This window comes from Xiphophorus maculatus, chromosome 14, assembly GCF_002775205.1.
Source record: "Xiphophorus maculatus strain JP 163 A chromosome 14, X_maculatus-5.0-male, whole genome shotgun sequence".
In the NCBI taxonomy this organism is placed as follows: Eukaryota; Metazoa; Chordata; class Actinopteri; order Cyprinodontiformes; family Poeciliidae; genus Xiphophorus; species Xiphophorus maculatus.
Window position 1 is genome coordinate 3,562,801 of NC_036456.1, and position 12,667 is coordinate 3,575,467.

Below are 12,667 nucleotides of genomic sequence, written 5' to 3' on the forward strand. Positions count from 1 at the left end.
TCCACACCTGCTTTTTCCATCCAGGTGAATGGGACCAATGTAAACCTTCCAGTGAGTCCATCCCCTGGTGTCTCTGTCTTCATGTCAGGAATACATTACACCGTGTCCACAAACTTTGGCTTAACTGTTCGCTATGATGGAAACCACTTCATGGACATCAAAGTGATCAAGGAGTGAGTGATGACCTCACTTCTTATTAACTTATGCTGTCTTTCCTTCTGTTCTTCTAGTGAAGCAGAGACAGTTTATGGTTCATATGTCTCAAATTCATAGACATCATAAGACATTGAGACAAAAAGCCACAAACATTTCTGAGGAATCTTTAAACTGGCTTACAGTACTACAGAAGTATTAACCAGATATTTTCTGTGAACTGCAGCTATGAGGACAAACTGTGTGGACTGTGTGGAGATTACAATGGAAACACTGAAGACGACTTCCGTACACCAGATGGATCCTTGACAAGCAATCCAAATGACTTTGGTCACAGCTGGAACACTGATCCAGAGTGAGTATTGGACAAATAAACACAGATCCTGAAAACCAACAAAACCTTGATTCTTTAAATAATATGTAAATATAATTTCAAAAGAAAGTGAATGAGTTTTTAAATCTAACTTTAGGGTTTTTCAAATGAATTCATCTTTCTTTTGATTCTGTATGGTTGATTCAGTTTATTTAGTTCATTTCAATTAGCATAATGAATACTAACTGATGAACCCAACTCGTATTGACAGGTGTAATCAGAAACCTAACACCACCATTCCTGGATGTGATCAAGACGAGGAGGATCTTTATGAGAGCTCTGGATACTGTGGCATCCTGCTGGATAAAAACGGCCCCTTCGCTGCATGCCACCCCAAAGTCAACCCAAACGTATGTGGAGTCTAGTAGGAACATTTTATCTGCTAGGCAGCTTTACTGATGTTGTAAAAACCACAGATTATAACAGCTGTGTAAAACAATGTAATTTATGAGGTGACTGAATGGTTGCTGCTGCTTTCTGTGACACATTTAAAATTAGATCAGAGACACCATTAGTATTGTAACTCAGCAAATGAATTGTTTGTTTACAGAATTACTTCAGGGACTGTGTGTTTGACTTGTGTGAGCTGGATGGAGCCAGACCCATTCTGTGTGAAGCTATTGAGGCCTATGTCACTGAGTGCCAGGACCGTGGAGTTGCCATTGGAGCCTGGAGGAATGAAACTTTCTGTCGTGAGTATTGAAGCTGTGAACGACTAGATGGAGGTTAGAGTGAACTGTGGTGGTTTATAATGCTCAGCTAAAATACTAGCGAGCTAAAAATAGTTCCTACAAAATGGACTTCACCAAAGGTTCTAACAGATGATCTATACAATTAGCAATGATCAGCATTTGATAGTTTTTGATATTCAGTTAATTCTTTGTCCAGTTTGTATTAAACTGCAGTTTTGTAACATGATGGAGATGTTTTATTGCATTCTAGATCCAAATGACTTCATAAAAATAATCCATTATCTTTTTTGTTAATTTCTGGTCTTTAAGGTCATTTAACCACAATTACAGCTTCTCTGTCAGTTCTTAGGTTCAACTTTTTCATTTTGGTGGAGTTTTTAGATTCTTTCTCTAAACAGAAAGCTGACTTGTTTTCTTCTTCAAGATGTTTTGTTCAATCTGAATCTGTGAGATATACCCAGATTACATATGAACAAAGGTAGCTTCAAATCTACCTAGCTAACAGCCACTATTTATAAAAATATAACAACTGCATTTCTGCCACTATAATTGACCTTTGACTGTTTTCTCTTAGCGCTGAACTGCAGCAGTAACAGCCACTATGAGCCCTGTGCTGACCCCTGTCAGGACACCTGCTCTGGAAAACCTTCCTCCTGTGGCGGACCGTGCTCTGAGGCGTGTGTGTGTGATCCTGGTTATGTGCTAAGTGCTGGCAAGTGTGTCGCAAGTAATACTTGTGGCTGCAGTCACACAAATGGCCAGTATTACGAGGTAAATGAGGTTGTATTTCTATTAAGCTCCGTTTACTTAATACTTTCTAGCGCTATCAAACGCTGAAGCTGAAAGCAACTGAACTGCTTCTTTTGTTTGTTGAAGACATTCTTCTTCTCCAGTCCTGAACATGACTGGAAGCAACATTCATATAAATTTTTGTTAAAGCAATCAGCAATATATCAGCCATTATGGTTATTAAGTTGGGCAATTATACGAGTCTCTATCATTATCCTCTATCCAACTCAGTCTTTGGGTTTTTCTTGCTTGATGATTAAACACGTCCCTAACAATGTTATATGATATATTTTACTATCATGTCCAAGATGTGAATTGATGAAGAAACACTTTGGCAGATGAGAAGAACTACAGAGCAGGTGTTAGAACTATTAAACCTGTGGAAACTTCCTCTGTTTATTTTTCTAATCTCATATTTAACCCAGAATATGACCATTCTCTAAAACCATTTGTCTTCCCTGTCCAACATGCATTTGTTGTCTTCAAGCCACTGTCCATACAGAAAACAAACATTTGTCTTTGTTAAATGAACATTTGCTAAGAGATAAGCAGCTGCTGTTTCCACAGTTTAGCTGTGTGAGATTTTGAGCTACTTTGTGTTTGTTTCAGCCTGGAGAGGAGTTCTATTTGGAGGACTGTAAACTGAAGTGCAAGTGTAATGCTCCACTTGTTACCTGTGAGGCGTCAGAGTGTCCTCCGATGCACGAGTGCAAAGTGCAGGATGGAGAGTTGGGCTGCTATCCTAGTAAGTTTACCTTCTGTCAAAGTACAGAGAACAGTTACCACAAGAACATCTAGTCAACCGATAGCAAAACCAACAAGTATTCCAGTTGATTTGATTTCATGATCTCATTACAAATGTTTTCATCTGCTGTTTTCATGAGTTATTATTTTTATGTGAACAGAACCAACTCCTCCACCAACTAAACCACCAACTCCTCGTCCAACTACACCTCCACGTATGATACACATATGAATATTTTCATAATTTTGACATAAATAATTTAATCCATTTACAGCCTCATTCCAAAAGTTTTCATCTACTGTTTTCCTCTTCCTGTGAACAGAACCATGTCCACCTAATGCAGAGTACATAGATTGTGGTCCAGCTTGTATCCCTACATGCATGGAACCTTCCACCAACTGTTCTGGCTCCTGCATCAGTGGATGCTTCTGCAAACCTGGATTTGTCTTCAAGGGACGAAAGTGTGTTCCTCTGGATAAATGTGGCTGCTTGGATGATGACAACAACTATTATGAGGTCAGATTACATTTGGATCAGAAAATGTATCTAATATAAAAAATACTAAAAATAAGAAACAAGTTATGGCTCTTCTCCTCCAGATGAGGTCCTTTGCTGATCCCTTGTTTTTCTTCTTATTTCAGCCTGGTGAGCTAGTATCAGCAGATGGATGTTCAAAGTTGTGTCGCTGTTTGGGGAACTACACTTTTGAATGTGTTGATAACTCCTGTGATCCAACTGAAGAGTGTCGAGAGGTTGATGGTGTTTCTAGCTGCTATCCTAAAGGTAATGATGCCTCAGTAAGCCTCAAATATTTTCATTTTCAACAACTGTTTAGCTCTCAATCATGTAACAGAAGTAAGTTTCATGAATTAGAACATTTAGAACAAACTGCTTATGTAACATTGCTAAGAATTGTGTGATGTGTAGCTTGTAGTTTTCCTTTCCTCTAGGTACATCAACATGCATAGCATCTGGAGATCCTCACTACACAACCTTCGACAAACGCAAATACAACTTCATGGGCAACTGCAGCTATTTGATGTCTGCACCTTGCAACACCACAAGTCTGCCGTACTTTGAGGTCCACACAGACAATGAATACCGATACAACAGGCCCACCATCTCCTATGTCAAGGCTGTACATGTATATGTGTACATGATGAAGATCTCCATTCTCAAAGGTGGAACTGTGCAGGTAGGAAAAAGTTAAGAATTAGATTTGTTGATTAGTCAGCTTTGTCATCACAGCTGCTCTGAACATCTGGACCATCTTTGGAGATTTATGAAGCTTTTGCTTCTGACATTGTTTTTTATATTTTATTTACTACATTTAAGGTTTTCATTTTGGTAATTGAAAAAATCATTTGCTGTGTTTTAGTGACAGCATTTCCTGTTTCATATCATGGTTCTTCATGTTTTTCCACACCTGCTTTTTCCATCCAGGTGAATGGGACCAATGTAAACCTTCCAGTGAGTCCATCCCCTGGTGTCTCTGTCTTCATGTCAGGAATACATTACACCGTGTCCACAAACTTTGGCTTAACTGTTCGCTATGATGGAAACCACTTCATGGACATCAAAGTGATCAAGGAGTGAGTGATGACCTCACTTCTTATTAACTTATGCTGTCTTTCCTTCTGTTCTTCTAGTGAAGCAGAGACAGTTTATGGTTCATATGTCTCAAATTCATAGACATCATAAGACATTGAGACAAAAAGCCACAAACATTTCTGAGGAATCTTTAAACTGGCTTACAGTACTACAGAAGTATTAACCAGATATTTTCTGTGAACTGCAGCTATGAGGACAAACTGTGTGGACTGTGTGGAGATTACAATGGAAACACTGAAGACGACTTCCGTACACCAGATGGATCCTTGACAAGCAATCCAAATGACTTTGGTCACAGCTGGAACACTGATCCAGAGTGAGTATTGGACAAATAAACACAGATCCTGAAAACCAACAAAACCTTGATTCTTTAAATAATATGTAAATATAATTTCAAAAGAAAATGAATGAGTTTTCAAATCTAACTTTAGGGTTTTTCAAATGATTTCATCTTTCTTTTGATTCTGTATGGTTGATTCAGTTTATTTAGTTCATTTCAATTAGCATAATGAATACTAACTGATGAACCCAACTCGTATTGACAGGTGTAATCAGAAACCTAACACCACCATTCCTGGATGTGATCAAGACGAGGAGGATCTTTATGAGAGCTCTGGATACTGTGGCATCCTGCTGGATAAAAACGGCCCCTTCGCTGCATGCCACCCCAAAGTCAACCCAAACGTATGTGGAGTCTAGTAGGAACATTTTATCTGCTAGGCAGCTTTACTGATGTTGTAAAAACCACAGATTATAACAGCTGTGTAAAACAATGTAATTTATGAGGTGACTGAATGGTTGCTGCTGCTTTCTGTGACACATTTAAAATTAGATCAGAGACACCATTAGTATTGTAACTCAGCAAATGAATTGTTTGTTTACAGAATTACTTCAGGGACTGTGTGTTTGACTTGTGTGAGCTGGATGGAGCCAGACCCATTCTGTGTGAAGCTATTGAGGCCTATGTCACTGAGTGCCAGGACCGTGGAGTTGCCATTGGAGCCTGGAGGAATGAAACTTTCTGTCGTGAGTATTGAAGCTGTGAACGACTAGATGGAGGTTAGAGAGAACTGTGGTGGTTTATAATGCTCAGCTAAAATACTAGCGAGCTAAAAATAGTTCCTACAAAATGGACTTCACCAAAGGTTCTAACAGATGATCTCTAGTATCATCAATGAGGTTTATTAATGTATTAAGTTTTGTCTTGGTACTCTGAGGTCTCTGTTTGTTATTTCCATTGTTGCTTACTGCATCCTCTACAAACTCCCAACCAGACACCTTCAGGAAATAGAAAAAGTGGGAAATGTTACAATGACTTTTTCAGTGGCTCCCATGGTCAGGCAACAATACATGGATTCAAATTAACCTCTAAGTTTTTAATATTAAATAAAAGAAAACTTATAGAGATTCAGGAACATTGACTCTGAGCAGGTCGTCATAGAGAGGAGCCAGAGATGAATAATGAAACGCTAGATTTATAAATAAACCGAAATAGTAGAGAGTGACATAGGAAGCAGAGGAGCAAATCAGAGGAAAGAGGGAACATCTATAGCAGAGAGCAAGCACAATATTACAGGAATAGATAATAGCTTCACAATAGCTGTGTGAATGTAAGAGATGAACAGAGCAGAAATAAGTGGAAACTAAAATTACATGTGAAAAAACAAGACTAACAAGAGAGAACATTATGTGGAGCATCACAATGAATAAATAAACCAAGACAAAAATCATACATGATGGAGAGAGAAAAAACATTTCTCTTCCTTTGGTGTTCAGGTCTAAATGAGTAAAACTGTCTAAATCTGTAAAACACCCAGATTATAGTTTAGCAAAGTTTGCATGCTTCATGTTCTGTATAATTTTTAATGGCTGTTTTTTGTTTTTTTCCCCTTAGCGCTGAAATGCCTCCCTAACAGCCACTATGAGCCCTGTGCTGACCCCTGTCAGGACACCTGCTCTGGAAAACCTTCCTCCTGTGGCGGACCGTGCTCTGAGGCGTGTGTGTGTGATCCTGGTTATGTGCTAAGTGCTGGCAAGTGTGTCGCAAGTAATACTTGTGGCTGCAGTCACACAAATGGCCAGTATTACGAGGTAAATAGAGTTTGGCATGATAGGACTTACATTTGCTGACTCAGCTTAATTGAGAACATTTTTCACAAATAAATGCGTATTGATACATTGGCTTATCGATAAGTTAGCATAACTGTTTTTTTTGTTTCTTATCCAAATGAGCAAATCGACCTTGTTAAATGGTCAGAGAACACCTACCTAGCTGGCAAAATCTTAGTCCTTGTGAGATTTACAACTATTTTTTTTTATCTGTTTCAGCCTGGAGAGGAGTTCTATTTGGAGGACTGTAAACTGAAGTGCAAGTGTAATGCTCCACTTGTTACCTGTGAGGCGTCAGAGTGTCCTCCGATGCACGAGTGCAAAGTGCAGGATGGAGAGTTGGGCTGCTATCCTAGTAAGTTTACCTTCTGTCAAAGTACAGAGAACAGTTACCACAAGAACATCTAGTCAACCGATAGCAAAACCAACAAGTATTCCAGTTGATTTGATTTCATGATCTCATTACAAATGTTTTCATCTGCTGTTTTCATGAGTTATTATTTTTATGTGAACAGAACCAACTCCTCCACCAACTAAACCACCAACTCCTCGTCCAACTACACCTCCACGTATGATACACATATGAATATTTTCATAATTTTGACATAAATAATTTAATCCATTTACAGCCTCATTCCAAAAGTTTTCATCTACTGTTTTCCTCTTCCTGTGAACAGAACCATGTCCACCTAATGCAGAGTACATAGATTGTGGTCCAGCTTGTATCCCTACATGCATGGAACCTTCCACCAACTGTTCTGGCTCCTGCATCAGTGGATGCTTCTGCAAACCTGGATTTGTCTTCAAGGGACGAAAGTGTGTTCCTCTGGATAAATGTGGCTGCTTGGATGATGACAACAACTATTATGAGGTCAGATTACATTTGGATCAGAAAATGTATCTAATATAAAAAATACTAAAAATAAGAAACAAGTTATGGCTCTTCTCCTCCAGATGAGGTCCTTTGCTGATCCCTTGTTTTTCTTCTTATTTCAGCCTGGTGAGCTAGTATCAGCAGATGGATGTTCAAAGTTGTGTCGCTGTTTGGGGAACTACACTTTTGAATGTGTTGATAACTCCTGTGATCCAACTGAAGAGTGTCGAGAGGTTGATGGTGTTTCTAGCTGCTATCCTAAAGGTAATGATGCCTCAGTAAGCCTCAAATATTTTCATTTTCAACAACTGTTTAGCTCTCAATCATGTAACAGAAGTAAGTTTCATGAATTAGAACATTTAGAACAAACTGCTTATGTAACATTGCTAAGAATTGTGTGATGTGTAGCTTGTAGTTTTCCTTTCCTCTAGGTACATCAACATGCATAGCATCTGGAGATCCTCACTACACAACCTTCGACAAACGCAAATACAACTTCATGGGCAACTGCAGCTATTTGATGTCTGCACCTTGCAACACCACAAGTCTGCCGTACTTTGAGGTCCACACAGATAATGAATACCGATACAACAGGCCCACCATCTCCTATGTCAAGGCTGTACATGTATATGTGTACATGATGAAGATCTCCATTCTCAAAGGTGGAACTGTGCAGGTAGGAAAAAGTTAAGAATTAGATTTGTTGATTAGTCAGCTTTGTCATCACAGCTGCTCTGAACATCTGGACCATCTTTGGAGATTTATGAAGCTTTTGCTTCTGACATTGTTTTTTATATTTTATTTACTACATTTAAGGTTTTCATTTTGGTAATTGAAAAAATCATTTGCTGTGTTTTAGTGACAACATTTCCTGTTTCATATCATGGTTCTTCATGTTTTTCCACACCTGCTTTTTCCATCCAGGTGAATGGGACCAATGTAAACCTTCCAGTGAGTCCATCCCCTGGTGTCTCTGTCTTCATGTCAGGAATACATTACACCGTGTCCACAAACTTTGGCTTAACTGTTCGCTATGATGGAAACCACTTCATGGACATCAAAGTGATCAAGGAGTGAGTGATGACCTCACTTCTTATTAACTTATGCTGTCTTTCCTTCTGTTCTTCTAGTGAAGCAGAGACAGTTTATGGTTCATATGTCTCAAATTCATAGACATCATAAGACATTGAGACAAAAAGCCACAAACATTTCTGAGGAATCTTTAAACTGGCTTACAGTACTACAGAAGTATTAACCAGATATTTTCTGTGAACTGCAGCTATGAGGACAAACTGTGTGGACTGTGTGGAGATTACAATGGAAACACTGAAGACGACTTCCGTACACCAGATGGATCCTTGACAAGCAATCCAAATGACTTTGGTCACAGCTGGAACACTGATCCAGAGTGAGTATTGGACAAATAAACACAGATCCTGAAAACCAACAAAACCTTGATTCTTTAAATAATATGTAAATATAATTTCAAAAGAAAATGAATGAGTTTTCAAATCTAACTTTAGGGTTTTTCAAATGATTTCATCTTTCTTTTGATTCTGTATGGTTGATTCAGTTTATTTAGTTCATTTCAATTAGCATAATGAATACTAACTGATGAACCCAACTCGTATTGACAGGTGTAATCAGAAACCTAACACCACCATTCCTGGATGTGATCAAGACGAGGAGGATCTTTATGAGAGCTCTGGATACTGTGGCATCCTGCTGGATAAAAACGGCCCCTTCGCTGCATGCCACCCCAAAGTCAACCCAAACGTATGTGGAGTCTAGTAGGAACATTTTATCTGCTAGGCAGCTTTACTGATGTTGTAAAAACCACAGATTATAACAGCTGTGTAAAACAATGTAATTTATGAGGTGACTGAATGGTTGCTGCTGCTTTCTGTGACACATTTAAAATTAGATCAGAGACACCATTAGTATTGTAACTCAGCAAATGAATTGTTTGTTTACAGAATTACTTCAGGGACTGTGTGTTTGACTTGTGTGAGCTGGATGGAGCCAGACCCATTCTGTGTGAAGCTATTGAGGCCTATGTCACTGAGTGCCAGGACCGTGGAGTTGCCATTGGAGCCTGGAGGAATGAAACTTTCTGTCGTGAGTATTGAAGCTGTGAACGACTAGATGGAGGTTAGAGTGAACTGTGGTGGTTTATAATGCTCAGCTAAAATACTAGCGAGCTAAAAATAGTTCCTACAAAATGGACTTCACCAAAGGTTCTAACAGATGATCTCTAGTATCATCAATGAGGTTTATTAATGTATTAAGTTTTGTCTTGGTACTCTGAGGTCTCTGTTTGTTATTTCCATTGTTGCTTACTGCATCCTCTACAAACTCCCAACCAGACACCTTCAGGAAATAGAAAAAGTGGGAAATGTTACAATGACTTTTTCAGTGGCTCCCATGGTCAGGCAACAATACATGGATTCAAATTAACCTCTAAGTTTTTAATATTAAATAAAAGAAAACTTATAGAGATTCAGGAACATTGACTCTGAGCAGGTCGTCATAGAGAGGAGCCAGAGATGAATAATGAAACGCTAGATTTATAAATAAACCGAAATAGTAGAGAGTGACATAGGAAGCAGAGGAGCAAATCAGAGGAAAGAGGGAACATCTATAGCAGAGAGCAAGCACAATATTACAGGAATAGATAATAGCTTCACAATAGCTGTGTGAATGTAAGAGATGAACAGAGCAGAAATAAGTGGAAACTAAAATTACATGTGAAAAAACAAGACTAACAAGAGAGAACATTATGTGGAGCATCACAATGAATAAATAAACCAAGACAAAAATCATACATGATGGAGAGAGAAAAAACATTTCTCTTCCTTTGGTGTTCAGGTCTAAATGAGTAAAACTGTCTAAATCTGTAAAACACCCAGATTATAGTTTAGCAAAGTTTGCATGCTTCATGTTCTGTATAATTTTTAATGGCTGTTTTTTGTTTTTTTCCCCTTAGCGCTGAAATGCCTCCCTAACAGCCACTATGAGCCCTGTGCTGACCCCTGTCAGGACACCTGCTCTGGAAAACCTTCCTCCTGTGGCGGACCGTGCTCTGAGGCGTGTGTGTGTGATCCTGGTTATGTGCTAAGTGCTGGCAAGTGTGTCGCAAGTAATACTTGTGGCTGCAGTCACACAAATGGCCAGTATTACGAGGTAAATAGAGTTTGGCATGATAGGACTTACATTTGCTGACTCAGCTTAATTGAGAACATTTTTCACAAATAAATGCGTATTGATACATTGGCTTATCGATAAGTTAGCATAACTGTTTTTTTTTGTTTCTTATCCAAATGAGCAAATCGACCTTGTTAAATGGTCAGAGAACACCTACCTAGCTGGCAAAATCTTAGTCCTTGTGAGATTTACAACTATTTTTTTTTATCTGTTTCAGCCTGGAGAGGAGTTCTATTTGGAGGACTGTAAACTGAAGTGCAAGTGTAATGCTCCACTTGTTACCTGTGAGGCGTCAGAGTGTCCTCCGATGCACGAGTGCAAAATGCAAGATGGAGATTTGGGCTGCTATCCCACCGGTAAATACACACACACAGATCATATCATCTGAAGGTGGTGAATGGTTCGACCAATAAAACAATCTGCACTCTCAAACACTCTGTAGACCAAAAGAAATCTGTCTGTGTGAATGTGGATAACAGTCAGCAAGACTGCAACACTGTTCTGTAAATTTAATTTGAAAAATTATACATAATGCACTGGCAATGATGAAGTTATAGTTGCCATTTGCCAAATTGGTTATTACATATGTGTGGTAGCCATACTGGATTTTGAAGTCCAATTTTCCAAGTCAGAACTTTGACTTCAGAGTTGATCTTTCGTATCTCCAGCTGAGAACTTGAAAAATCTTGAACATCTTAGCAAATAAAAAGGAGCATAAGCAATTCCAGTTGATCTATAGCTTATGGTATTCAAATTTAACTTCAAAATTTGGAAGATCCCTCTCTGGTTGAGTAACGCCAGTTAGTTAATAGAAGCTATAACTTTAAATCTTGCATGAGTGGAGAGTAGCAGGAGAAAGAAGCAGAGTGCCACAGACTTAGGCCAGCAGAACAACTGCTGGACATGGCTCGGCGAAGCTGACTCATTCTGACAACAAAGAAAGAATTTGTTCATGCTTTGCTGATTGCTCTAGCTTTGGCTCTTGAAGTTTTTGCCATGCTTGCTCAGGCTCACAGGACTGCGTGGTTTCTGGGGATCCCCACTACAACACGTTTGACAAGAAGTTCTACAGCTTTATGGGAACCTGCACTTACACACTGGCCAGGACGTGCGAGAACAGGACAGGTAGGAACAATGCTGCTTCATGTTTACATCATTTAATACTAAACCAAAAGGGTTTTTTGCTGTGCTTACACTTTCTGCCTTTGTTTGTAAGATTATTCAGAAAAACTTAAAAAGATATGAATAGATGGTCACATGAAAATGTGACCAAATGTGTTGCTCCGTATCTCTGAATGTATGAGAAGTTTCTGCAACTTATTTGTTAGCAGCAATTGTAACATCCAGTAAAACGAGTGAGTGGTAAATAAATCCAGAGTGAGAACATTGGAGAGATGTGACTGTTATTGGTGCAGGTCCTTGGTTCTCTGTGGAGGCCAAGAATGAGGAGCGGGGAGGACCAGGCCTGTCCTACCTGAGGAAACTCTACATCACTGTGAATGGAATCACCGTCACCCTGATGAAGTCCAGGAGAACTCTGGTCTGTACTGTAGCTTCCACTGCATTCATTGTTAGCATAGCACTGGGTTACAGAGAAATACTTTTTGTTTTTTCAACTTAATTAGGACTATTTTTGCACCACTGAATCCTAAAATAAAATCCATTTTTTTCAATCAGGTCAGGTTTTTATTCTAATTTGATTTAGAGAAATTTGATCTTCTGACTAAATCAATGATATTTTTGTGACATTATCAGTTCATTTCTGTTAATATTTCTCATCCAAAAAAGGTTTTAGAAGAAAAAAACTGTTTTCTAACTGAGTGTATTAATTAAATGTTACAAACTTGGATTTGCGTAAATGTAATAATAAGCACTGATAAGGGTAGGTACATGTGAATTGAACATTGCATCTTCATTGTGTAAAATTCTCAGGAAACCGATCCAGATGTGAGAACAAGTCCTGCATTTTGATGCTCATGTTGCTCCATAGCTCAGAAAGTTGACCTGATTGAGCAAAACCAATGGGATTTTAGGATTCAGCACATCAACTTGACCCTAAAACAGTTGAAAAACCCTGGACAATTTTTTGGCTGTTGACCAGTGTAGTGGCTAATCTT

General features: G+C 38.8%; 1 protein-coding gene across 1 annotated transcript in view; it reads left to right on the forward strand.

Annotated features, from left to right (window-relative positions):
- LOC102222639 (IgGFc-binding protein-like) overlaps positions 1-12,667 on the forward strand; it is a 44,549-nt gene that overhangs the window by 14,114 nt on the left and 17,768 nt on the right. Inside the window, exons 34-61 of the mRNA XM_023346334.1 lie at positions 25-173; positions 380-508; positions 738-876; positions 1,077-1,218; positions 1,793-1,989; positions 2,617-2,752; positions 2,913-2,966; positions 3,075-3,268; positions 3,394-3,535; positions 3,703-3,947; positions 4,196-4,344; positions 4,551-4,679; positions 4,909-5,047; positions 5,248-5,389; positions 6,258-6,454; positions 6,692-6,827; positions 6,988-7,041; positions 7,150-7,343; positions 7,469-7,610; positions 7,778-8,022; positions 8,271-8,419; positions 8,626-8,754; positions 8,984-9,122; positions 9,323-9,464; positions 10,333-10,529; positions 10,768-10,906; positions 11,559-11,675; positions 11,966-12,090. Coding sequence (XP_023202102.1) covers positions 25-173; positions 380-508; positions 738-876; positions 1,077-1,218; positions 1,793-1,989; positions 2,617-2,752; positions 2,913-2,966; positions 3,075-3,268; positions 3,394-3,535; positions 3,703-3,947; positions 4,196-4,344; positions 4,551-4,679; positions 4,909-5,047; positions 5,248-5,389; positions 6,258-6,454; positions 6,692-6,827; positions 6,988-7,041; positions 7,150-7,343; positions 7,469-7,610; positions 7,778-8,022; positions 8,271-8,419; positions 8,626-8,754; positions 8,984-9,122; positions 9,323-9,464; positions 10,333-10,529; positions 10,768-10,906; positions 11,559-11,675; positions 11,966-12,090 — 4,191 coding nt within the window. The remainder of the gene's footprint in view (positions 1-24; positions 174-379; positions 509-737; positions 877-1,076; positions 1,219-1,792; positions 1,990-2,616; positions 2,753-2,912; positions 2,967-3,074; positions 3,269-3,393; positions 3,536-3,702; positions 3,948-4,195; positions 4,345-4,550; positions 4,680-4,908; positions 5,048-5,247; positions 5,390-6,257; positions 6,455-6,691; positions 6,828-6,987; positions 7,042-7,149; positions 7,344-7,468; positions 7,611-7,777; positions 8,023-8,270; positions 8,420-8,625; positions 8,755-8,983; positions 9,123-9,322; positions 9,465-10,332; positions 10,530-10,767; positions 10,907-11,558; positions 11,676-11,965; positions 12,091-12,667) is intronic.